At 40.5% G+C, this 26,649-nt stretch overlaps 1 protein-coding gene across 1 annotated transcript in view; it reads right to left on the bottom strand.

The window, feature by feature from the left end:
* si:dkey-234i14.2 (heterogeneous nuclear ribonucleoprotein C) overlaps nt 1-19,514 on the bottom strand; it is a 38,292-nt gene extending 18,778 nt beyond the window's left edge. Inside the window, exons 1-2 of the mRNA XM_005467115.4 lie at nt 19,293-19,514; nt 14,936-15,011 (exon numbers count right to left, since the gene is read on the bottom strand). Of these exons, the coding sequence (XP_005467172.1) occupies nt 14,936-15,011; nt 19,293-19,314 (98 nt within the window). The 5' untranslated portion in view covers nt 19,315-19,514. The remainder of the gene's footprint in view (nt 1-14,935; nt 15,012-19,292) is intronic.
* Between the last annotated feature and the right edge of the window lie 7,135 nt (nt 19,515-26,649).

The following is a 26,649-nucleotide window of genomic DNA, read 5'->3' as shown; positions in this document are numbered from 1 at the left end:
GCTAATCAATAGCACATCACTGTGCAATCTACTTATGGACATCCCTTACTGCTTGGCCCACTGGTCTGCATTACTTGAATGTACTGCCTATACTCCAGGATGGTGTTATACAGCTACAACCCAATTGTAACTAATTGAGCTCATAAATGTATATCATGCATGCATCAACGTTAAATTATGGCCTGAGTGTTTTTCATTCAGTCTTAGAAGTACAGGTAAACAGGCAAAGGTTATGTGTCAGATTGCACTCATCCTTCTTGTCTTTAGTTTTAATAGCTCTGTATGGTTAGCAGTTCCTTAGGTTTGATTGGCAGCATCACCATCAAAAGGAGGTGCAAAAGAGTAGTAAATTAATAGATAGGAGCTGGGGAGTGCTGCTGCATCACTAAGGCATTGGAAAGGAACCAGGAGCAGAGGTGGAGCATAACAGGCAGTTCATATAGACGGCTGGCACACATCACTGAAGAGGAGACTTAATGAAGAGTGTCGTACAGGAGAAAGGTGCTTTCCCTATTTGGTCTTCCAGCCCAAATGTCCATCAGAAGTAATCTCTTATGTCCTCTTATAAGAGTGATCATCAGCGGTAAATTAACACTCACATCACAGAACGGAGCAATGCCACCTTTCCAGAGCACTTAAACCAGAGTGGATAGAATGAAGGGTACAGAGACAGTGAGAAAGGGTGAGTGGAGCATTTGTTAAAGACAGGAGGATGCGGACATTGGGCAGAATGAGTCAGATTCTCCCACAGCTGTCAGGGTGTGGACATTCCTGGCTGATACAATGGGCTTGTAGGATCAGCCATGGCAGGGGTAGGGCCTGGTATGGTTATTGTTTGATCGGTCATCCAGCTACAGAATATGAGCTGGAAGTTATTCTCATCCATTTTGGGACTTTTGACATATTACCAGTGAACAGCGATGGAAAGCTGACAATCAGATTCTTACATTTTGTGTTTTCCCACAAAGGAAAATGCATATATGCATACACAACTGCAGATAGGTTTTGATCGCACAGTTGAAGACTGAAATTAAAATGTCTGAAAGCTATAAAACACTAAAGAATCACATCAGTGGATACAGTAGAGGGGAACAAAAGAGAACTAGCAGGCCTGTGAATATGCCTAAAGAAAAAACAAAAAACATCATCTGCCTTTCTAATCAGATGGTTTTACAGTGCAGGTGTTTATTGTGATTAGATGCCCAAACAGCTTTTATACTAATTGCTCATTTAGCATTCAGTAGTAGGACAGCACATGAATAAATAATACTGTACATGTTTTGTTCTTACAGACAAAACACTTCATATTCATATTCACTCTGATCAGGTGCTAGATTTGGCTGGCCTCTGTTTGACACAGAAATACAAAACAAGTTTAAGAACAAAAGATCAGAAACAAAACCTTCATGTTTTTAAATGAGGGGAAGACATGCAGCGTACCCTGTGACTGGGTGAATTCTACAGCGGCTGTAGTGTGAGCGCGTATGCACCTTATGTGGGTGTAGGTATGTATGCACTTCATAAATATGTGCATATGTAGATAAATGTGGCTTTAGTTCCATGTGTATGAGAGCTAGAAACAGTCTCTCCTCAGCAGTGTCGACAGCGTGGCCCGATCCTCCTGGAGGCAGGGTGTTTGGAGAGGGATAAGTCGAATTCTTCTGCATGACTTAAGACCATCTGCACACAGCTCAACATACAACAAAATAAGAGAATGAAGCTTCTTCTTTAAAAAAACAAAAACAAAAAACAACAACAAAAAATAACTCTGGAAGGAGCTTTTGGATAACGGCTCATAAAGGAGTGTGAAGGAAATGGGGACAGGTCCTTGTTAACATGTCAGCTCACTGTAAGTAATGTGGTGCATGTACCTCTTTGAAGACTTATATGTGTGGCTTCTCTCCAGGAGGGCCAACTGCTTTAGTATGGTGTTATTTATCAAAAGCTCAGGGTCTCACTGGGAGCAGTAATTGGAAATTTCAGAGATCAGGATATTTAGTGCTAATTAGCAGCATTACACGAGAAGGTGACAAGTGACATGCACGGCACCCCTCCAATCCAGCCATTACCCACAGGGGTGAAAGGAACAGAAATATCAAGACACTTCCACTAACAAGGTCCCCCATCAGAACCGACTTAAAGTGCTAACTTAAAAGGTTAACCAAAGCTGCCTGGAGTAATTAATCCTTCCAGCCCTTTCAACTCTGTCAAGCCCCTGCATCGTTTCCATGTTCTGAACTATGCTGCTGTCCTGATATTACTGAAGAATTAAAAGCTAAAAGTCAGTTTGGCTCAACTGCATAAAGGGCAAAGCAGCATGGTTACACCGAGCTAAAATTAACGTCTTTGCTCTCTATCAAAAGAAAAGCAATAAAGACAAGGCGCTGTCATAAAAATGCAACAAAAATAAAACGGCTTTCAGCGTGTGTGAGCAGCTGCGTCTAGTCAGACTTTTCACATTTAGCCATGGAGAAAACGCAGTCAGCTTCCACATCACCTAGCAAGAGAGGACATGAACATTTAGAGGATATCTAGGGCAAACAATAAGCTGCCATTCAGAAAGCCCCTCACGAGAGCCGTCTGTGGTTTTAACTGTGATCGACAGGACTGACATTTGCTGAGTCAACTTCAGACTGCAGTCCACAATCCTCACTGGACAAAATTTTAACCTCAGCTAACATGAGCTGTGCTCTGTCAACAGCCTCCCTGTATCTGTCTGACTCTTGCTAACACAAAAACTGAAAGCGGCAGATGAATCAAGTGGCACATGTGTCTAAAAGGAGGGAGACAAGTGTAATACTTCAAGACATTGTGTTTGCACAGCTCAGAGACAAACTACGCAGTATGGTGCTGTGGAAACGAAGTCGTTAGCAGAATTTTAAGGAAACCTAAGGTAATGCAGCAGAACTAAATGGTCAAACAGATGTTGTCAAAAGTTTTTAACAAATGCACAACTAATGATTACTGCATGCTGTGTGGTTTATGTGGCTTTGCATTTGTGAAAAACAATTACACATAAATTTAAAAAAATAAGGAAAATAACAAATTTATGTGACATAAGAGATTTTCTATAGCATTTTTTTTTCATGTTAGCTTTCTCTTTAATATCTATTTTTGCACTGAGTTACTGCAGAACATGTTGCAAAATAATGAACAGGACTGACTTATGGAAGGAATGGATTTGCCTTACAATTTATTTTCTGCACTGTGCAGTCATCAAGTAATTTTAATAGCATATTGTTATTATGATGCAAATTAACATACGCACAGTCAAGAATTTTTAAATAGGGTATTCCAATAAATTTTAATGTACTCAGACAGAACACGAGGTACATTTTAAAGATGAAAATTCATATTAAGTCTGTCCAGAAACATGTGTGATAGCCCACTGGTCTCAAAAATCCCAGAAGTGCCAAAAACTGCAGTTCACAACATAAAAACAAGGCTTCAAAAGTCCAAATCAATAAACCAGAAAGTGAAATCATGATAATTATGCCCATTTGTTATATACAGTCTATGATCTAGTCTTTTGAATCTTGCACCTGGAGCTTATGAGTCTGAGATGAACAAAAACACATATAGAAACTTGTTTGTACTGTAGTACTTAATGCATACATACATGGCACACAGTGTAGTACTTTTGAGTTTTAGTGTTTCATCTGTCTACAGATAACCGTGTCACCCATGTGATGTTAGGTGTGTGTTATGAATAAAGGAATGTATTTAGTTGACCAATGACCCTTTGATGAAAACATCGATGTGGGGGAAGGTGTACGAGTGTGACATTTGAGGGACTTTCATCTGCAGGTGAGGTTGCAAGAATAAATGGAGTGTAAAGTTGCAAGGAGGAAACTTTGAAGTGTGTGCATGTGCATGAATCTGTTCCTCATGGGGCCCCAAGGTCAAAAAAAGGTTTTGTCTGTTTTTGATTCTCATGAAAAAAAAGGATGTTATTTGGACATTTTGGCAAAGGACAGGAAACAACAAGATGTCCACTTAAAGATGTGTGCAAGCTGGCTTTTCGGTTTCCACCTCTTACGGCATTTTACAGACTGAAAATAAATTATTTTGTGCAAAATCCTGCAACAAACTGACAAACAGTTTCGTATGCATTACGTACATTTCCATTGTTGTTCATCTGCAACCATGAGGGTCAGTGGGGTTACTAAAATACCGTAGTGGTCTTTGTACAAACTCACACTTGTTTATATACTCACACATACTCACTATTCACCTCCTCTGTTCACCCCGCTAACCCCCATTACCTCTCTGTGCTGACAGTGAGCTTTTCAGGTTCAGGCCACTCCTGCCTCCCAAACGCTGACATGCTCAAACACACCCCTCCCATCATCACCCTTTCCACTGTACTCCCTGAGCCACTCATTGTTTGTATTGCTCACCTTTCCCTATCTGTGTGCCATTCTGCAGCTCTCATCAGAATAAACTTTGAGTACGTTTTCTGTGTCTTCTGGTCCCTGGTAGTGCGCGTCAGCTATAGTCCTGCGATCCAAGAAGTAATTGGAAGTGAGACACAGCAATACAAAGACTGTGGAAACGTACACTGATCAGCCACAATATTAAAACTACTGACACTGATCTTCTCATTACAACGTAATATTCTGCTTGGTAATCTTGGATTCTGTTGTTTATGTCGATGTACCACCTAACTAGCAATCCTTATAGATAAAGGATCCCCACCCAGTCGGTACACCACACTCTAACATCAGCAGCCTCCCACACCCTGCCCCACCACAAAAAACTGCTCAGGAATGGGTCAATACTACCAAGAGCCCAAGCACTGACCCAGCCAGTAACCTCCTGAAATTATCTGCAGGATGTGCAGAACACTGTATGAGGGTTAATGAGCGGGACCTACAAAATATTAGGCAAATGGTTTTAATATTGATGTTGACATGTGGATATTGGTCACCGGACACGCACAGTTGAGTTTAAAAACATTACCAATTCTGTGCTCTTAAGAAGCTGGACATGCTCCTGTGCTCCTGGACTGGATTTTCTAAGTGTTCCCAGTGATATTGACGAAAGTCACCTTTGAACAATTGTTTATATCGTTTTACTTTTTTACCAAGCCTGGAGAGGCAGCTTGCTCCCCTAAGCTGACTGACCGTCTAAATGCAATCCAGTATTGATCGTCCTTCCTCGGGCCATTCACACAGCCTTGCTGAGGACACATTAAATGTGTTATAAGTCATTAAGAGCTCCAGGTCTCAAATCTCACATGTCTAGGTTAAAATATATTGACACAGTGTGCGCTGACAAACTTTGTATTTTGTGAGGCAGCCTGTAGGCGTGTGTGCTGACACCTGGATCGCACGGGTGCGTGAGCTTGTGTGAGTGTGATGGTATATAAGCCTGTGTGAATGCACAGTATACCCTTTCTGTACTGTGCTGAACATTGGGGAGCATGTGTCAGTGTATGGGTGTGTTGGGTACATGCAGAGACATTGAATCTGTGCGTGATTGTGCTTGAGGTTTGCGTGTGTATAGGGAGCCGATTCGTCCTCTCGCTGCCCCGGGGGCTCAGAGCCCATTTCCTGTTGTGCAGTGTGATAAGTTTCCCTGTCAGATCCTCCCAGCACCACTATATTTCTGATAAGCTCCACTGCTAGTTTTCCCGACCTCTGGCACAGAGATCAATTTGAGATTGATTCAGAATGCCCTGCTGGGCCGAACTGGAAGATCAATTTGAGATGGATTGTTCATGCCAGGGGGCCAATGACACGCAGTGCAGTACTCACTCGCTTTCTCTCCTTTGCTTTCTTCACCCCTCGCTCTCCCTGAATGCTGTTATTTCTTCCTCTCTCTGCATTTTTCTCTCTTACGTACCGTCTCCCAATTGTTTCACACTTGTCTTGTTACGGTATTACACCCTGCCTGTCTTTCAAGTTTCTGCATCAATCTTTATTCATGCCTCCTTTTTTCCATCTGCTTGCCTTACATTCTCCTCCCAGTGTGGAGAATGCTGTGGGGATAGAGATGACTTCATTAGCAAAGGGGCCAGCCCCAGTAGAGTGATAAGCCTGTAGGACAGGAAAGATAACTCATCTGGCCTGGTAATGCTCACAGCCACACAGTATATGGATATAAACCAACACAAACACACACACACACACACACAGAAAGAGATAGATTTTTTTTCTTCTTCCTGGGGAATATGGCCCTTCCTGCCATTATGCCCTGAGCCACTGGTGTCACCACTGCTGGCTCATGACCTTATTTCCAAAGAACATTGTGTCTGCAGCCAGCCTGTCGCTCCGTTGCTCCTTCCTTCGTACCGCTCTCTCCATCCACCTATCTTCTATCATCTCTGTTGTTCTCTACTGTCTCAAAGGCTTTGTCAGTGGCCCTGAAACCAGCAGATGCACTTTCCTTCTGTCTCCATAGAAAGCGACCTTTTCCCCAACAGTACATCCACCTCTGACTGCACTGACCTTTACCCACAGTCCAGCCCTAGTCATCTCTCAGGAATGCACTGAAAACGGCACATCACACAGGTGCATTCATGCGGAGAGGAAGCTGACAAAGGACAGAGAGAAAAGCTGGACACAAAAATGAAAATGGCAGTTATGTTGTAAAATTGATGTTCATGTGGAAAGGGGAGGGAACAGTAGGCTTTGATGAATAGTTAGTGGGCTGTTTTTGGCCGAGGCACAGGTGAAGGCTGCCACCACGGTCTCTCACTCACTCTCTCAGACAGTCAGACTCTCCTTCCTTGTCACTTTGTCGTACACACTAAAAGAAACGTAGTTGTGATGAGAATAAAAAGCTTCACAGAGACGTTCACACTACTTTTACTTGTCCTGGTTAGTCGCTGCTGGACACATGTCAGATGTTATGAAAAAATGCAACAAGTGCTTTGTTCAAAATCTACTAACGTCTAAAGTGTCCAATCTGGGTTCACTTCTGTCAGTATTTTGTGTAGTGCTTTCAATATAACAGATTTCCACTTTTTCACATGAGCGTAAATGAGTTGCACACAAGTCTTCAACACTTTAAATAATGCAGTGTTCAGGATTTGACACAGTTAATACTCAAATCTTCTCCATTTGGGAATGAGCCACGATATTAAACATGGAGACACACTCGACTGGCCTCATCGTCTGGCAGAACAACAGCGATGCTGCTCCCAAAGAAAACACGGATACATTAGTCACACAGACAAAGAACTTCCTCCACACTTGATTTAACTTAATTTTTCCAAGGTGCAGACATAAGCAGAATACTTGTCCTATTTGTAAGGATAAATTAAATAGCGAGAAATCCATCACTGTAAACTGGAGTACACAGCAAAGTACTTTTTAAACAAATGGACAAACCAAACCAAAGCAATAGGTGAGCTATTTTCTTTGTTAGATACTTTTTGAATGCAGATGAAAAACATCAGATATCATATCCCTTGCTCAGTTACTTTTTGCAAAGTTAGCAAGGACAGCGCAACTACTTTGAGTTTATGAAAGGAAATAAATGTTATTTTACCCCTACCATACATAGGTCACACAATCTCAGATATGAGCTCACACTAGTCTTGGGCATAGATCAGGAACCACCTGAAATATGATATCATGTCAATTCTAAACCCAAAGCCCACGCTGGGAAGAACACAGGAGGCGGTGTAATCAGGTTTTGCATCTATTTTACATTTTTATTCCCGTTTATATGTTACAAGTGACAGAAGTCTGTTTTTTACATTTCTAATAAATGTGAGGCCTTTTTTTAATTTCTGATTCTGTGCAAACTGCACTCCTCTCTCTATGAATAATGTTTACAAATGTCATTTTTAAAAATGATTACAATGTGTTGTGCACACATTTGGCTCTGGGTAGGGATCAGAACAGCTGGTAGTCAGCTGTGTTGTGACAATGGAGAGACACAGAACTGTATCCAGCAGAAAGAGGTCATTCTTAAAATCGGTGAACATTGACAGTGCCTCAGTTTGCCCTTTGCTTTTGCACTGCTGGTGGATTTACAGATGTCAGCCAACCGAGCCTAAGGCAAGACCCTCATATACAAACTGTCAAAACAAGTGCTGCATGGAAACAAATGAGAAGGAGGAGAATTTTTTTTAAGATTCAAATGTAGGTTTATGGATTATTCCCAACACTGCGGTCTTGAATGGCACCTTAAGCTTTATGCCGTCTGTCTTTTTAAAGAGTTTTTACTGGTCTTTCATGCTGTAAAACTAATAGTGTACACCATGCACAGTCAAGACAAGTATGTTTAATTGAAAGCTGTAATAGGACGTGTGTAGTGTGTTAACTGTGATGTGTATATATCTTCCCGAATGTTTGGAATTTAATATTCATCTTTGTCTGTTTTCTTTAAAATAACTTGGTTTAAACCTGTCTGCTCGTTCTTCTTTCCCCATCATCGGAGGTGACAAAAGTACAGACATTCAGTACTTAAGTAGAAGTACAGATACTTCTGTTAAAAAATACTTAATTAGAAGTACTTATATTAACTTCAAATTGAGTACAACTTATTTAAAAGGCTCTGAAGTGGGTGGAGGAACCTTAAGATCGACTGCAGTGGTTCCACGTAGGGAAAAGACTCACATCCCAGAATAACTTCTATTGTAAGATCCATTAGATTTTAGATGTCCAGGCTGTGATCAGCTGAGCTGAGGTTTACTGCTCTTTGTGGATCTACACAACTGAATTCAACAAGATGTCAGCAGATGTTTCATGATTGGTCTTGGCTGATTTCCATCCTCTACACTGACAGTGCACTGTTTACACTGTCTTTATACTTCATTCAGTGAATGAATCTAAGCATCATCAGCTTAAATTCAAATTCATCTCTGCCACACTCAATCTAGCCTAACTCTGACCATGAACACCACAGCCGCTGTGCACCAGTCACACACTGTTCTTTGCTTTCAATCCATCACAGTACAGCAAACTAACCTGTTTATCCTGCACTAAACTGCACAGTACTTTTATGCAACCTTTAAATACCACACAGTTAGTATACCTTAGTTTGTTTTCCAGGATGTTTCACAACATGAAAAAACATGACTTCAGATCCAAAATCCGGTTTAACAAATGAGGAGTTATATCAGATACAACTTATATCTCTTTTTAAGTGATAACCTTAGTGATTGATCTACCATTAGAATTGCTTTTCATGTGTTACTGTTGAAGCTCACATTGGTTTGATGTTTTAACGGGTGCAGAGACTTGAAATAATAAATCCCCTCAAATGTCTTAAACCAAATGTAACAAGTCTGTTTTGAAAATGTAAGTAGTACGAAATATAGATATTTGGGTTAAAATGTAGGGTGTAACAGTAAAAAGAAAAATAAGCAATCAAGTAAAGACACCTGAAAATTCTGTACAGTCACAAAGTATTTGTACTTGGTTACTCCCCGGCTCTCCCAATGTGTGACAACACATTCCCATTCACAGTTGGATAGTACACTCAAGAGGCACTTTGATATATCTGTTCAACTGCTCCTTAACTCAAAAATCTAATCAGCCAATTACATGGCAGCAACTCAGTGCATTTAGGCATGTAAACATGGGCAAGACAGCGTGCTGAAGTTCAAATTGAGCATCATAATGGGGATGAAAGGTGATTCAGGTGACTTTGAAAATGGCAGTTGTTGACGCAAAAAAGGGTTGGTCTGAGCATTTCAGAAATTGCTGATCTACCGGGACTTTCCTACACAGCCGTCTCTAAAGAGAACAATATTACTTTATGACACACTTTGGGCCCTTTATTTTGTAGACAGAATAAGAAAGGCCGAGATGGTTTTTACATGTGCAAAAGAGAAACAGCTAAAGGATTTTGAATATGGAGCTGCCAGGCAACAGGAAAAAAAGGGTCCACAGAGAAGATTCATGGATGTAGTAAAGAAGGACATCCAGAGGGTTGGTGTGACAGAAGAGGATGCTAGGGTTAAAGTGAGATGGAAGAAGATGATCTACTTTTGTGACCAGTAAAGCCCGGATTATACTCTGTTGCGTACACAGACAGGCACCCAAAATTAAGTCACAGGTACCTAGCGGTCCCTAGTGGACTTGTGGACGTGAAAAGCATAAAACCTGTTTAAAGGGACCAGCCAAAGGAAGAAGAAGAAAACTTTGGGCTCCTTAGTACCAAATAAATATTGTTTAAATGTACCGTCTTCTAATGGCTGCTTCCAGCACGATAGCACACCATGTCACAAAGCTGAGGTCATCTCAAACTGGTTTCTTGAACATCACAATGAGTTCACTGTACTCATAGCCTACAGTCACCTTAATCCAACAGAGCACCTCTGGGATGCCGTGTACTGGGAGATTTACATCACTGATGTCCGTTGATGTCGACATATCTGCAGCAACTGTGTGACGCTATCATGTCAATATGAAACAAAAACTTGAATTTATGTACTGCTAAATTAGGGATCTCTGAAGGCAAAAGTGTACCTAATGAGGTGGCTGGTGATTGTATAGTGTTACCATAACCAATTAAAAAAAAGACCAACATTAAATTAAGTCAGAAATATGACTTAAAATATTTCCTGTCACTCTCTCATCCATCGCAGTGCTGTCAAATTAGCCTTTAAGTTCTGGTTCACTTTGTATAACGTAGGACTTCATCATCTACTGCTTCGGGCCACTTCAGAGCTCATATTTGCCCCTTCTGCCCCCTTCAGCGTCTTTGAGCTGATCTAACAGATGGGTCTGCTGCACTGTTTCCATCCTAACACCGACTCCTCTATGAGTAGCCCCTCTCAAAATTAAAACAGATGACAGAATATTTAAAGAATGAAGTGCAAAGAGAAATCAGATGAAAATACCAGCGACCAGATGCTCAGCACATTGCCACTCGGTTTCAAGGCTACCCTCCTACCCCCTTCCTCTGTGCCTCTCTCCTTCCCCTTACCACCGAGAAGCCAAATGGAGCAGATAGTAAAATCAATACTGTAGTAACCTTAAGATAGACTCGACATATTTCGGGGAGAAAAAAAATTATAACTACAGCCACAAATGTCTTATCACACATAACAAGGGGAGAAGAAAATATTAGTTAACATGACTATGCCTGTGTGTTATTGTTCCATCTTAATTATGACAGAAAATGCTTTGAGAGACAAAGAACAAAAAAGACTAAACAGCAAGCCTCCCTGCATCACCCAACCCAGTCTTCTAACCCAAGCCATGGGTTAACTATACATTGAGCACACACACACATTCAAACACACACACGCTCCTCTGAGACCCCTCGTATGGCACCTGAGCCTTCCTATATGGGCCACACAGTACAGTGCAGTGAGCTTTTGTAGTAATGCACTGGAGCACACAAGGGCCACGGCTGCAGCATCAACAGCATCTGGGTTGTGGAACATTTGCTACTCGCTACACCCCATCACTGCTTCCACAGCTGTGGCTCACCAATAGACAGGACCTGTGACAGTCAGAAAGCATGAACGATAAATGATGACAACACCCATATGTTGCCAGGGTCGCTCTAGAGGAAATAGCCTGGGGGTAGATATAGTGCATGAGAGAATGGCAGCGGGAAGAGACAGAAGAAAAAAAAACAGCGCTTGATATCATGAGGCAAGAAATGACTTGCAGTGCATTAAGACATAAAATGAAAGGCTTTATTGGGTTTTACTATCAATAGTGTTTAAAATTTTTATTTTGAGCTTCATAATCCAGCTTTCAAGCCATAATAACAGTTTAGAAGGAGTGGTAGACTACATGGTTTTGGATGAGTAGATTACACTGCTTTAGCATCTTAGACACGACTTAGAAAGTTTGTTTGCAAAGTAATCTAGGCCACAGGCGAGCGTTTGTTGGCCAGCGCTGTGAGAATAGTAGGAGGGAGTAGTCGGGGCACGCTGCTGCTAGCAGCACAAAGCAAGATTACTGGAGCCTGGACAGAGAGATTTTTTGGTAGCTGCCTCACAACATTTTCATGTGTAACTGTATTGCTCACATTTTCCTTTTAGAAATCAAAATATATATGGTATGCAGAGGAACTGTAAACATTGCCTTCGAGTAAAGCCAAAAGAAAGCATTTTATTCCTTTTTATTTTGCAATTTACTGTCATGCATATTTGATTTTGCCATCAGTCTAATGGTTGGCAATTTTGGTGTGTCTTGATAACTGGTTGATGGATTACCTTTTAAAATTGAGGAAAATGTCTATATACACAAATCCTCATTGCATACACTTTGTTGAGTCTTCCTCTAGTGCCACTACAAGTTTGTGATTTGTCAGTTTTATTAAAATGTGTTCCTTTCAGGATGAACTGTAATAATGTAATCCTCTGACTTTACAGTGTGTCTCAACTCAGGTACTTCTGTTAGCACGCTGCACTCATGCAGTGCATTTTGTGAACATCAGCAATTTGATGTGTCCTCGACCATAATGCTAAATTCATTTCCAGGAAGGAGAACAGTTGTGTTTAATAAAACCAAGATGACACAACACGTGTGATGTTTGGTTCGAGTTGCAGGACAACGTCCTTACAATCTGGTCACTCAGAGGCTGAGGATGTTGGACATTTAACCATCAAGAAACCAGTTGCTCACCAAAACTACTTGTAACTAGTTGCCAAATACAAACAGAAAAATAAATAAATAAATGCAGTAACTGGCAGCCACTTATTTTTCCTACTCGCAAGGACACTGCTGTCCTATTTTTGCTTTAGTGTGACTGAGCCACTACTGGCAATGAATCTTCTTCCCACTGGGTGAAAATTGTTTGGTGGTTTGTGCTATGTGGTTAGAAAAATGACCACATGACCACTAAGGGTGAGAAAAATACAGTTTTTCACCCTCATGTTTTGTGACAGTTAGTACACCATCATGCATTCATGCACCCTTAAATGTGAACAGACTCAAAATAGCAAGTTTGAGTTTCAGACGTTACTGATTTTCAAATATGCAGGGCAATGCACAACAAAATATAGTTTATCTGACTAATTCTACTGTCAAAATGATTATTTTCCCTCATTTTCACCAGGTGGTGCTACAGCAAGATGGTGTTGGTCAAAAAAGCGTCAGATCTGTGTAAAGACCTGCAAAGCCAATGACTACTACAGAAAACCTACAGAACACCTTAAAAAACTATGCACGATCATTTGAGAGTCAAAGCTAAATGGGGCCTGGACATCTTCGAAGAAAAGCTGAATAGTTTCTGGTAAATATTGAAGAGTATTTTAGTTGAAACGTCCATTCCTGGTGTAAGTATGTGAAGTACGGGATCTGAGGCACACAGTTCGAGTGATGATCAAAAATCTGCAAAAATAAATACGTCCACAAGTCTGTGCTGTAAGTGATAAATGTCAGTATAGTAAACTAAAGTGGTTAACAAAACAGTACCTGCTTATCATTAGAACAGCATTGTCCATAAATACGCTGACGTGAAGATTAACATCAGGCTTAAAGCACCACTGCACACGCGTCACAGAGCGACCCGCATGACTGTAATCATGTTTTTGTCATGTGTTAACAGGCTGGATGTGTCCCGTGCTTAGTTTAGCCTGCTGGATGTGTCTATAAGCCTCAAACAGCCACAGAGATCCAACGTCCTCTGCTTTAAGTCCATGTCATCTCTGCGAAATATCACGGAGGCTATATGAGGCTACATTGGGGTTGATACCTCAGGTGTTTTCCACTTGGTGTTAGTCATCGTGAGTATGTGTGTTGTATGACTAACCTCATTAATGCATGCAGTGCTGCTGAATAACTGCATGGTGGAATGGGTGAATAATGTTTGGGGGTTCAAGGTTTAGGCAGGGCTGGTTAGAGGGACTGGAGCAGGGAGCACAGGCAGAGAGCTGGATTAACTGTTTTCAAGGACATGCTGTCTACATAATACATAATGACCCATATTGCACTATTTTTACATCTATACACCACTCTAATATACGATGAAACCAACAGGAGGACATGAATACAGCTGCCTTGAATTGAAAATCATCAGTGTGTATTGTGGAGCTGGAAACACATGTGTGGAGGCCCTGTTGCACTGAAGATAGAATATTAATGAGATTTTCTGATTGAGACCGGGACAAACAAGTTGGCCTCAATATCATTACACGTGTTAATATTCATTTTCTATTCTTGTTTGCATTCCTAACCTACTTTGAAGTATTTTTTTTATCCTAGAGTGAACGTCCAGCAACATATTTTAAAAATTAATGTTTTTCTTATCCTAGCTTCTTAAATGTTAAAAAAACACTTTTGTAATGTTTCAGAAACTATCATTTAATTTGGGAAATTTTTCTAAATTTCTTGCACTTTTCTATTTTGTTCCCCTTTCTTTTTAATTAATTCTGAAGGACATACACGGACTTACAGATTACATACAATGAGCCATTAGCCAGTGAGTGCTACAAAATGAGGATCGACTCAAACTTAACAAAAAGACGATACTCTCTGTGGTTTGTGCTAATAAAAGGAGCTTTGGCCTACAGAGCCGCAGCCAGAGTAAAATCTGCAGTTCAAAGAGAGAGCTCGAGTTGAGTAATGAAGGCATGAACGAATTCAAACAAGCCCACACACTGTCATCTCTTCCACTACCCCTCCGACTCCCTTCCCCAGCCATCTGAGCACAGAGTTTACGTTAGTGTAGCTGCACACCGCAGTATTGAACTGTCAGCAATAAACAGTAATCAGCTCCAATCATATGTGTGCACTACATCAACAGATGGATTCAAACATTGACTGATGGAGACAGCACCTCTGGCCAAAATCAATAGCAGCTTACATAAACTGGTATGAAGCTAATAACGAATAATGCTGCATTGATTGGAAAGCTGAGGTGCGACCATTGAGTTACAGATAAAGGGCTGCAGCAAATAATAGAGCGCATGATTATCTCTGAGTGTGTGGGGGATAGGAGAGTGTTCCCGTGTGTGTGTGTGTGTGTGTGTGCTTTGTGGGTGTGGGGAGGTGGGCGGTGTCATACTCACCCATAAGTGGTGTTGCTGGCCCTCTTACTGGCTGCCCTAGAGCGGCTTGACTTCAACTCTCCACTCATGCTCATGTCTGCATGAAAGAGCAACCAATTAACTTTGTACTGATACAGTAAAGAGCAACATACTGCAACACAACAAAGAGAGAGTACCAAACACACACACACACACACACACACACACAGGAACCTCCAGATGAGTAACTGACATACACATTTTATGGTCATGTTTATCCTACACTTGGGTCTTCTTTATTCTAGCAACATTTACATAATCTACAGCAGCTTGACATGATGCTGACTAAAGGGCCAGCTAAGACTGACAGAAGCCAGTAGCTGTTTTCATGTCCAGCCACTTTGAGCTAGACTGTTCACTCCATTTTTATTTCCTGTCTGCAAGGACACATTGGAAACTTGGCACAGCCTCTAAAAAGCTCAACTCAGCTCTGATCTCACTCTTCTCTCCTGCAAACACTTTTATATACATGTTTGTACTAGCCATTTAACCATAAACCATCTTGATTACAGGACACGCCAGCAGCTCACTGCTCTCACTGTGTCGATTTACCAAAGGTGAGTAAAAGACAAAAAAAAGAAAAACAGGCAGGAGGTAAGCAGCAAAAAGAAGGGGAGAGGAGAGAAGTCCGGTCTGACATGGACAGATGGGTGGTGAATGGAGTGTGACTGGGCCAGCTGCACATCCACTCGCACAGCATGATTGTCAAACGGCTGAAAGCGACAATTAATTAAGTATGGGTTTGAACGTGTGAAAAGAAATTTAGACATGCGTATGCGCCTTTACCTCCCAAAGTAGACATAGTATTTTCACGAAAAAGTGACTACATCTCCTTACACTACAAGGACAAAAGGCCTACACATTATCTTTTAAATATAATGGCTCGGCATTGTGTGGCAGGAAAACAAAACTGAGTTTTATAATGAGTTTGCTGAGCAACAGGATGACTGTATGATTGACTGCGTGATGAAGCCATTACACAGGAAGAGAGGGGAGGATGCTGCTGAGCACAGTTGTGTCGCTCAACAGGAGCAAAACCTCAGGAGGTAATCAGAGTGCTATCAGAGTAAACAAAATCCTATATACACCACGGTTAGCTCCTCCTTTGCAGGCTTCACATCTATGCCCACGCATGTATGCACGTACATATATGTGTATTATACTTTGTTTTGTTTTGTTTTGGGGGTTTTCTGTTCAGAGGTATAGTTTCAAAAAACAAGGCAAACTGCGTTTTCCTTCTTTTACTGCAAACCGTCTTGCAAAGTTTACGACTGTTTTGAATTAAAATGACTTCACTTAAAATGACGACTTGTTTTTGGTGAGCCACACACAGATTCTGCCCTATAGTTGGCTACAGAAACATAGAGGCCAATGAAAAAGAAGTGAACTCACAGTGTTATAAAATACTCCACCCTGCTCTAACCACGGTGAACGCAAAGGAAACAGTGATTGATGGTTATTGTTGTGATGCAATATGCATTTTTTTCCCCTTGCAAATACCAAACAGTCTCACTTTGAGCAACCATATTGCACATTTATTAGAGCTATAAAAACAATAATAACTCGTTTGAAACACACTACTATCTTAGGCCTTTGGACACGTTGCAGATTACCACCACAATGTTTCACTATTGTCATTTATTATCCATTTATACCGTCCATTTTATTGGAGGGCAATCACAAGTACCCCAATATTTTAGTTTTATTTCTATTTTTGCTTCTAGTTTAGATGACAGATTTAAGAAAATATTTGGTTTAAATATAAACACATAATTAAAACATTACTACATCACTGTGTGGTTAGAAACCGTACAGACAGCAATTCTTCTACATGTGCAAAATTGGATTATTTCCAACGAATACTAATATTTCAGCCATAACAAGATTGTATAGTGATTCAGGACTCATTTACAAATCCATGACCAGCCTGAGAGATTCCAGGTGCAAACTGGCAGGGAGATATAGAACTCAAACGGCAGTATAATCTGATAGACAGTTATTTCGTAAAACTGGCTCAAAGAGCATCAGAGGACACAGCAAGGTCACATGCGATCAGCTGTAATGGGTTATAAAGCCTCAGTCTCCGCTACAGTCCATCACTATGCTTTGTATCAGCGGATGTCAGGCTGACTGCCAGAGTGCCGCTTCATACCCAGCCAAAGTTAGAGCCAGCTTAATCACACTACCTGGAAACAAAATTACATAGACACAATGTGGAAAAGCTTTTCTTATTCTGAGTTTTCAAAGCTAGAAGGAGCCCAGATTTCCCCTGAAGATCCCAGTCAATCTGCACCCACCCTGCTCTGGTGAAACCTTGGCCCTGGATCAAAGTCAGGAAATATGAATCTGTGTATTCACCTCCTTGGAAAACACTGAAAGTTGCAGACTTTAAGAGTCTGCAACACATGCATTAAGGGGAAGCTGTGCACAGCACTTACATTATTTTCACAGATTCTTTTTTAGCAAACAGTCTGAACACATGCACACGCACACACACACACACACGCATACACACACACTTGAAGTCACGGATGTGTGGGAGATTGGATAATGTGATCAGATAAAAACAGCTAAATCTGCCGTCTTCTATCATCATTTTTATTTTCATCCCAATTCTTCAATTTATCACGCGTTGGGCTGAACCGCATCCCTAAATGTTTGATGTATTTTTCAGCGTAATTTGATTCAACATCTTAATCGAGTAACTAACTTCAGAGCAGAACACAAACGCTTGAGCTGCTGACTGACACTGAAATTTTCAGAGGCATTTAATTCAAATGGAATATTTGGTAATGCTGCTCGCACACTCACTTTGCTTTTCTGAAACGCTGCATCCTAAAAGTCAAAGAAAAGAGAGCAAGTATGGCTGAACGCTTTTGCAACAATCATTTAAACCAGGACTGCAAAGCTGATTTCAATTTAACAGATTGGTTAAATTACAAAAGAACCTTGATAAAAGATTAAACTGCAGTAAGATATTTTCTGCTCTTGTATTGTTCTTTGTCTGTCCTTAGTGCCTTTTCTTTTGATCACTGGTTATTGGCATTATTTAAGCATACAACTTTTTTACTACTACTTATTCTGGACCAGAACAAATTTGTCAAGGTACAGTATATACAGTACTATCAAGCAGCACAACCAGAATAGCAGAAATTAACATTTTATTAACCTAAATATGATTTAGACTTACAGTTGACGAGATCATTGTGACTGCAGGATCATATAAATCATCCTCACTTGTCATAAAGCTTATTAATTAATTCACATCCTGGTACCCTGTATATTAAAGTGTTGACGATGTCTAGGTATAAGTGCAGCGTGTGCAGCTCTTGTCGATATACCAAGTCTCTGCACATTCCTGCAACCATGAACACCTTCCACTAACAGATAAAGACATGAAACTGTGTAACATATATTATTACTTACAGATCTAAGGAACAAATAAAAAACAGGAAATATACTGTTTGTTGGCATGGATACATGGTAAGTTGAGAGAGATGCTAGTGTGCTAAAAACCACGTCTCAACAATGAAGCAGAACGCAGCTAAAAGAAAGCTCTCGCATTATAGTGAGGGAGACGACAACAGTGACTTGACTTTATTTATGCACTGTGGAAATATTCAACAGTTTAAGATGAGTTTTACTTTCACTGTGAAGCCTTTTAGCCTATATTGAACTTGTCTGAAGCCTCTGCTTCCCCACCAGACAAGTAGCTTTGAGAACAGACTGAGGTTTCCAAACTAGTGTGGAAGTTGTGAGAAGATGTTGGCACTGTGCCTGCATGGTTATGTAGTCTTATTAGGAACTGTTCATGGATGCACTGTTTACTTTGCAGATGAAGAAGAAAACTATAAAGAAATCTCAATCCATATGGAGAGATGGGTATTACAACATAATTAAGCTTTAAGTCATTTTACTAGCAAAAGCCTTCATATCCAGACTAGACCAGGTGCTGACCTTGCCAATATGAGAGACACACTTGGCTTTTGCTTAAAGGTAAATTTGCCTGAAACACCTCTTAATGCATCACAGTGTTTAACATCCTCAAGTCCAGTGTCTCCTGTATTACCACAGCACTTTCTGATTGGACTAATGTTTAGGGACAGGGAAAAGCAAGAAAAACAGCTCTGATGTACAAATGAAGAGAAACCTGAGCTTCAGGTTGAAGTGCACAGATGAGCACACACAAGCTGAAAAGCTTCCAGGATGAAGGGGAAAAATGGCAGTGGAGAGAAAAGGAATAAGAGGAAGAGTGTTTCAGAAACACCGTGGTGCATGCAAACATCCACTAAAACAGGCATCATCACACATACACAGAGAAACACTTCGGTATACTCACATCTTGGACTGAACAGGGTCATATCAGGGATGAAGAACAACCAGGAGACTGTTGAGTGGAAGGACTAGCCGAGGATTTCTTTCCTTCTGTTTTATAACACTCTCGTCTTATGTCCTCACTCTCAGACTATGTGCGCGGTGCTGTGTGTACGCGCGCCGGTAAGCGTGTGCTCAAAATACTGTTTGGCTGACTGCTGTGATACTACTGAGTCAGTGACAAACCAGCTAGAGAAACACCAATGGGATGTACCAAATTTGTTATTGTGGCAGGGGTGTACGGGAGCACTGGAATGTTCCATTAGCTGGAAAACTGGAAGGAGGGTAGGATGAGTGCGCAGCTGCTTCTCCCCACAGCAACAGGAGCTTTGGCAGGAGCTTCGGGCTTACAAATTCAAACCAGGCGAAAAGGAAGCTGCTATAGTGCATGTAGTGCATTTGTGTGTGTGTGTGTTTGCACTTTAATGCATGTGTCAAAGAAGAGCAGAAGCCTGAAGGCACAGATGTGTATTTGTTTCACTTCACATGTGCACTATACAGAAATGTAGTCTGTACTGTATATAATTAGCTCGACTAAAAGTAATGCAATAGGGAAAGAAATTTTCCACAATCAAAGGACAAAAGTGACCTATTTCCCACAGTTTCCCGTGTCATTAACATGCAGTTGTCTGCTAGGTTTCACCTCTTTTATGATTTTTCATGCTTTCAACTTTTTTCAGGTCAATTTTGGAGCATTTTAATACAATTATCTGTCAAATAATATGCTTTGTGTTGCCATCAATTGTATCAAATTTCCCACCTGTGGGACTAATAAAGGTCATCTTATTACTGGCTCACTCAAGAAGTCTGGCCTCCTGGTTTTGGCAAGTGAAATTCCATTTATTTTCCATTAATTTTCTGCTGCTTATCCAGATTCAGGCTGAGGAGACAGCACTCTGAGTTGAGAATCCCAGACTTCTTTCACCACATCCACCTCTTCCAGCTCATGCTTCTTATCCGTAATTTCTTCATGGAGTCCTGGGTCTGCCCCAGGGCCCCCTCCCTGAAGGACATGCCCAGAATAGCTCACCTAGGAGGCGTCCAGAAGGCATCCTAGTCAGTTGCCTGTACCACCTCAACTGGCTCCTTTCGATGTGGAGGAGCAGCGGCTCTATTCCGAGTCTCTCTCAAATGACCAAGCTCCTCACTCTATCTCTAAGGGAGAACCCAGCTACTCTTCGAAGGAAAAAAATAATAATAAAAAAGAAAAAAATAATATGATTCACCTTGGATCTCGCCCCAGTCCAACATCTAATGTTCCACTCTCCCTTCACTTGTGAACAATGTTGAATCCTGTCTCCAAATCCACAAAACATATGTAGACTGGTTGGACAAGTGCAGCCTTGAATATCATCGAGATTATAGTGAGCTGGTCCAGTGTTCCAGGCAAGTGAAATTCCAGGATTTTATTGTATGCTATTAGTGTGGTAATTGGCAAATATGATATGTTTGAAGTCCATGGAGCCAGCTTGCTAACCAGAGTAACTTAGCATGCCACCCTCTTATTAAAATGTTGCCACTTTGTCTTAAAGAAAAACAAAATCATCCTTAGCTAACATGCTAATACAGCTTCAAAACAGGGCTCCCATGCCCATCTTTTATATACAGCTTATGGTACACACACATTGTGTGAGTAAGCAGCAAATAAAAAGGGAAACGCTCATATAAGTAGTGACTTTATCTCTACACAAAACCTATACTGCACTGGAGGCAAGTTACATGTAAGCCAGCTGAGAAAGTAACTGAGGATTTCATTGCAATCCTAGTAATGTCCCATTTCTCAGCATTATTTCCATCTCGGGGATCTTGATTATAATTAATACTGTATCGCAAAACACACTCAGCAGAATCCTGTTTTGCGTGGTGCAAACTGTGCATGCTGTCTAATCGTTTCACTTTTGTTGTGCGGTAGTTAGAGAGCGAATACACCTGAGGGCGTTTAATCTTTCTAGCTCCCGAGGAAGGGGCTTTCATGTGGGGTTTAATTAGCTCCTTTAACTACCAACACAGAGTAAGACTGGCTGCAAGCCAAACTTTAATCTTAGGCAACTCTAAAATGATTATTAGCTCTTTTCACACTACACTTAACCCAGGCAAAATTGCTTTATTAAACTGTTAACTCTTGGATAACTGTGTTGTTAAGTGACAAGGAGCTGAAACCCTATAACTTATCACTCAGTAAGGTAGAACAGCACAGTGTATCTTGTATCTTTAGCCACGTTTTTATTAGCTGCCCAGTACAAAAACACATAACAGGGTGATTCTAAAAGAGCTTTTATTTGAAAACCTGAAAAGTTTAGGAAAATGGAAAGTGGAAAAGAAGAAGTAGCAAACGTAAGAAAAGGGATCTACAACAGGTGAACAGTATGAGAAAATCATGTCCCTGAAAAATAGGAAAAAAATCCAGCAAAGACCTGACACTGGATCTGAGATGAATCTGGCCCTTCAATTGATCTGTCTACTGTTCACTGAAGCCTCATCAGAAATGGTTTTAGTGGCCGTCGATGCCGTTTCCCTTCCTTAAGAATGGCTAAGAATGGCATTCTTAAGGAAGGGAACACTCATCATTCCATAAAACCTGTTGGTACTGATTATGAGTGTTGGTTCAAATATATACATATGTAAGAGGTCAGGCGAGAGCTGGAACCGTGGCTGTCAGCAGACATCTGTAAAACACAGTGGTGGTTCTGTTATGGTTTAGGTCTGCAGTTCAGTTAGTGGTGTTTGGGATCTTGTCAAAATTGATGGAATTATGACCGTAGTACCATGATGGTGAATTGTGATCCATCATGTAACATCCTCTGGAAAGCATCTGACTTGAAACGCCTTCCTTTTTCAGCGTGACAGTGATCCCGAACACCCTGCTAATGCAGTAAAAGCATACCTGGTCTGAAAGCCAGGATTTCATCATTTTTGAAGTAGTGTGGGGTTGTGTTGAACAGAACAAAATCAGCCAAAATATACAGAAAAAGTACTACACAGTACTGTGGTTCAGTCCTGCCAAGCGAGCTACTCCATGGATTTGTTTGTCATAATTATAAAATGCATTTATTTATTTTTAAATGTGCCTGGTTTAGTTAGCGTTTCGCAGCTCTTTCTTTTGTGTGAGGGTCAATATCACAAGTACAGTTCAGAATATTGACCACTACTCAAAATCCAGCGCAATTACACACAGAAAAGAGGTAGAGATGATATACAGGAAGCCTGTTAGGGATGGGATACTGCTGGTTTTTTCAGGCTGAAGGTACTTATGGTGGAAGTGGAACTTTATTTGTGTAGTGGTATTTCAAAAAAAGTAGTGTGTGAATAATAAAGTGTTACGGTGATACACCTACGCAGTTAAGTCGAAACTCAGCTATAGGCCTGCAGAAAGAAATTTGTTTTAGCTGACATACTCAAGCTGTGCTTAGCCATCTGAAAAATTGACCACATAGCAAAGCATATGCTGTGGGCTATATACTCTTGATAAACTCTCATGAGGAGGCAGGCACCCATGCTGAGGTTTAGCATGAAGTAGTGACTGAGGGCAAGAAATAAAATAAAATAAAATAAAATAAAATAAAATAAACGTTTCCTACATGAAAACTTGTAAAAACACTGTATTTTTGTTGGTTAGGTATGCATCTTGAAAATTTAGTAATAGACTCAAGATTCTTAAATCCTTACTCACATTCATACTGTCATGGTCCCTCTGCCCTCTCAGTCTTAGACCTGCTTTCTCGTCTACATCTGAAGTAGCCACTCACACTTCTGATATAGATGATTGGTTGTGTATCTTAGACTGCCTAGCTTTGATGCTCTGTTTCCTGGTTACCTGTTAACCCATACTTACCTGATTTATCCATCCCAGATATTTTGCTGGTGTACCTGCCTTTTGGAGAAACCTACCTGTTCAACTTTTGTCCACTAAAGCATACTTACCTGAGTGCAAATCTGTGGATTTTGAGAATACTTGCCTGTACACATCCTTGTGGAGAAACTGCAAAGTCCTACATCCATGCCTCTGAATGCCAAAGAAGATTAATCTAAAGCCTTCATTATAAAGACAGTTACTACTATCCTGAACTGGCAACCTGTGTGAGCAAAACACTCTTACCTGCCAAATCATCTGGTTGTAATTGGACTTAACTCGGCAAAAAAACCCCTGAAACTCATTGCTTGAACTATTGTCAGTACTTAGTCCCTGTGAATCTGAAAGTGTTCATTAACACCATTGCACTGTGTCCTGCCATCGAGTCTTTTGCACAAACTGTGACACATACATAAACTACAAATCTCTTTTGTGTTTAAAACATGAATTTACAGCTGGAGTCTCTGTTTTCGTTCAATTCTCTGCAATGGAACACAGATGCTAGGAATATATGAAAAGAGTTATTTTTTGTACGGACACCTGAATATCGACAAATCATACCATGTACTCCAACACAGTTATGAAGCAATTAGAAGAACAGAATTGTACCTTTCAATATCAGTAAGTTACACCTGATGTGGATAACAAAAGAGCATAAGTGAACACATAGTGCATTCTCCATCTCCCTCTTAAGGTCTCAAGGTCTAAACCTGCCGATCACCTGCTTGCTTTCAAATGAAACGGGTCTTCATTTTGGAATATTCAGCTCCATTGTGTGTAATATTTCAGCTAAAGCTTCATTTCTTTTCTTCATTTTTTTCTATTAGGTAGAATAATACGTAGAACCTACTTTGTTAGCTGTTTCAGAAAACATATACATGCAACAATACTAGTAAATACTTTGCACTGTTTAAAAAATGGGAACAATAATAATAATCTGGTCCTTTGCAAGTCTTACCTCAGTTGGATAAAAAAACATAGCATCTTACACCAAATCAATTTATTTATGCAACAAGAATTAAGTCAGAATGCAGAAGCAGTTCTGTGAAAAACTAAGTATAGCTTTGGTAAGTTTAGCTTCCATACGAATTAAGAGGCGTAGTAGCAGCCAGGTGCTGACAATCAAATGCATTTAATTAATTCATCATAACCAAGTGTGAGCATCTCTGTAACAGCAGAAGTTTGCTGGCTTGGAGGAATCACATGTGTGTTAGCATAGAGCCAAGGGGAACATCAGTGGTAAATATAAAGAACCAACAATTTCATGCCTATCAGTACTGGAAGGTACATGGCTGTTTACAAAGAACCAACATGTGGACTGACAAGTGGAGAGCAAATGTTTCCAGTCTTCCTAGTAGAGGAAGTAGCAACAAATGGCAAGGCCAGACTGTGCAACACTCAGAGAAACTGCAAAACAATCCAAGAGCCACAGGCCTCAGTTAGCATGTTAAATATTAAAGTTCATGACACTGGAAAGGTTGAACAACTATGTCTGGTTTGGAAGGATTGCCAGGAAAAAAAGTCTCTTCTCTGTAAAAAACAAAATAATGGCAGCAGAGCTCAAGTTTGCAAAAGTGCATCTGAGCAAACCACCCTGTCCTGTTTAGACAGGATAAGAACAAAATGGAAATGTTTGGCTGGACAGCACCAAATTTATTGAAAATCAAACACATCGTATCAGCACAAAAACCTTGTACCAGCTGTCAAGTACGGAGGTGGAGGGTTGATGATTTAGGCCATAAGACCAAATTGGGATTTAGATACCTTGCAGTCCTAGAGTCGACCATGAACGCCTCTGTATACCAAAGAATTCTAGAGTCAAATGTGAGGCCATCTGTCCAAAAGCTGAAGCTTGACACAAATTGTGTGATAAAACAATACAGTGGTCCCAAACACAGCAACAGTGAACCCAAGTGAACCCACCAAGCTGTGCATAAACAAATGCCTAATTGAATTAAAGCAACGTTTAAAGAATAGTGGTCCACCTTTCCTCTACAACAATGTGAGAGATTAATAAAGTCATATAGAAAACGAATGCTTCAAATTACTTTAAGTTATTGTGAGATTCTGCAAGCAACTGAATTATACAATTATTTACTTTTTCACACTGCTTCTGCACTTTGGCTTAATTTTTGTTAAATAATCACTCTTGTCGTTTATATTTATATTTACAAAGTTTAAGTACTTACTATGGACCACATTATTTTTATGATGTCCTGAAACTTTAGATTAGAAAGTTTATAGAAGTACCCTTCTATTGGACTGAACGTGACTGTAAAAGAGGATTATATGAGCTGGTCCATCTGTAATAAATACAGGATGAATTAAAATGTTCTCATTTTAATTTACTTTGTTCTGTTATGGGATGACTCGGCGCCAACATGTCCTACACACACTCTCCTCTCCTGATTAGCCTCTTTTTGTGTTCACACCCAGACAGACAGCAGCGACCAATGCCCAATGAAAATCAGTGTTCAGCGAGGTATTACTGTATCTTGACATGATAATCTTCTTTTTAAATGCACCGCTGCACTCTTTCCTCCACCATGGAGCACCGCAGACAGCTCATACATTATCATTGAGTGCCTTTTCTCTTTCCTTACCCCTTCCTTCTCCATGTCACACCCACTGAATCCCCCGCCCCCACCTTCCCCCTGCCACTCTCCCCAGCTTGAGTGTCTCAGTGTGAAAACCTCATTATGTTCTGCTACTGGACCTGCAAACTCAATTGGACAGCAAGTTATAGTTCAGGTCTGAGCCAGTGTGTCTGCTATTGTGTTTCTGTTTGAGTGTGGATGCACATGCATTCATTTCTGTTTTGTGTGCGTGCATGTACCTGTATGTGGTCTGTGGTGAATGAATCAAAAGGGCTCCATCACTGTGACAGTCCTCAGGTGGGGCAGTTTTTTTAAGCATTTAATAACTGTGTGTAATTTGGCTGATGATAATGGCTATGCATTTCAAGACAGCTTTATACTGGCACTATTCACTTAGCTTGAGCGACCAGGCTAAACATATCCTTTTGTGCAATACAAACATTTTATTTATGACCAAACACTGACCAATGCTTCCAGAATACCTATAAATTATTATGAGTTATACTTTAAGATGTTAAAGTGTAAAAAATGGTATACAAAAATCGACAGCCTTGGATTGTGGTATTTTCCTGAAAATATAGCCCAGTGTTGTGAGGTTGTAAAACATGAATTTGGACTTTGTCTTTGTTGTGAGGAGCTTGAATGTGAGATAACAGTGTCCTCTGTGCAGTTTGATCTCAGTTTTGGATGAGGCCGTTTCTCCCTGGAGCATCTCTCGGACAGAGACCACACACAAGACTGTATGCTGTTTCCAGACTTGTGATGTAGTGAACAAAGAACAATTGGCTTGACAAAGAGCACAGTAGGTTCCTCAGAGGATGAGCCAACCTATATTGGGCATTCTCTGATGAGTAATTAGTAGGAGGATTCAATTA

Source organism: Oreochromis niloticus, linkage group LG1, assembly GCF_001858045.2.
Source record: "Oreochromis niloticus isolate F11D_XX linkage group LG1, O_niloticus_UMD_NMBU, whole genome shotgun sequence".
NCBI lineage: Eukaryota > Metazoa > Chordata > Actinopteri > Cichliformes > Cichlidae > Oreochromis > Oreochromis niloticus.
This window is presented reverse-complemented; position numbering and strand designations above follow the sequence as displayed.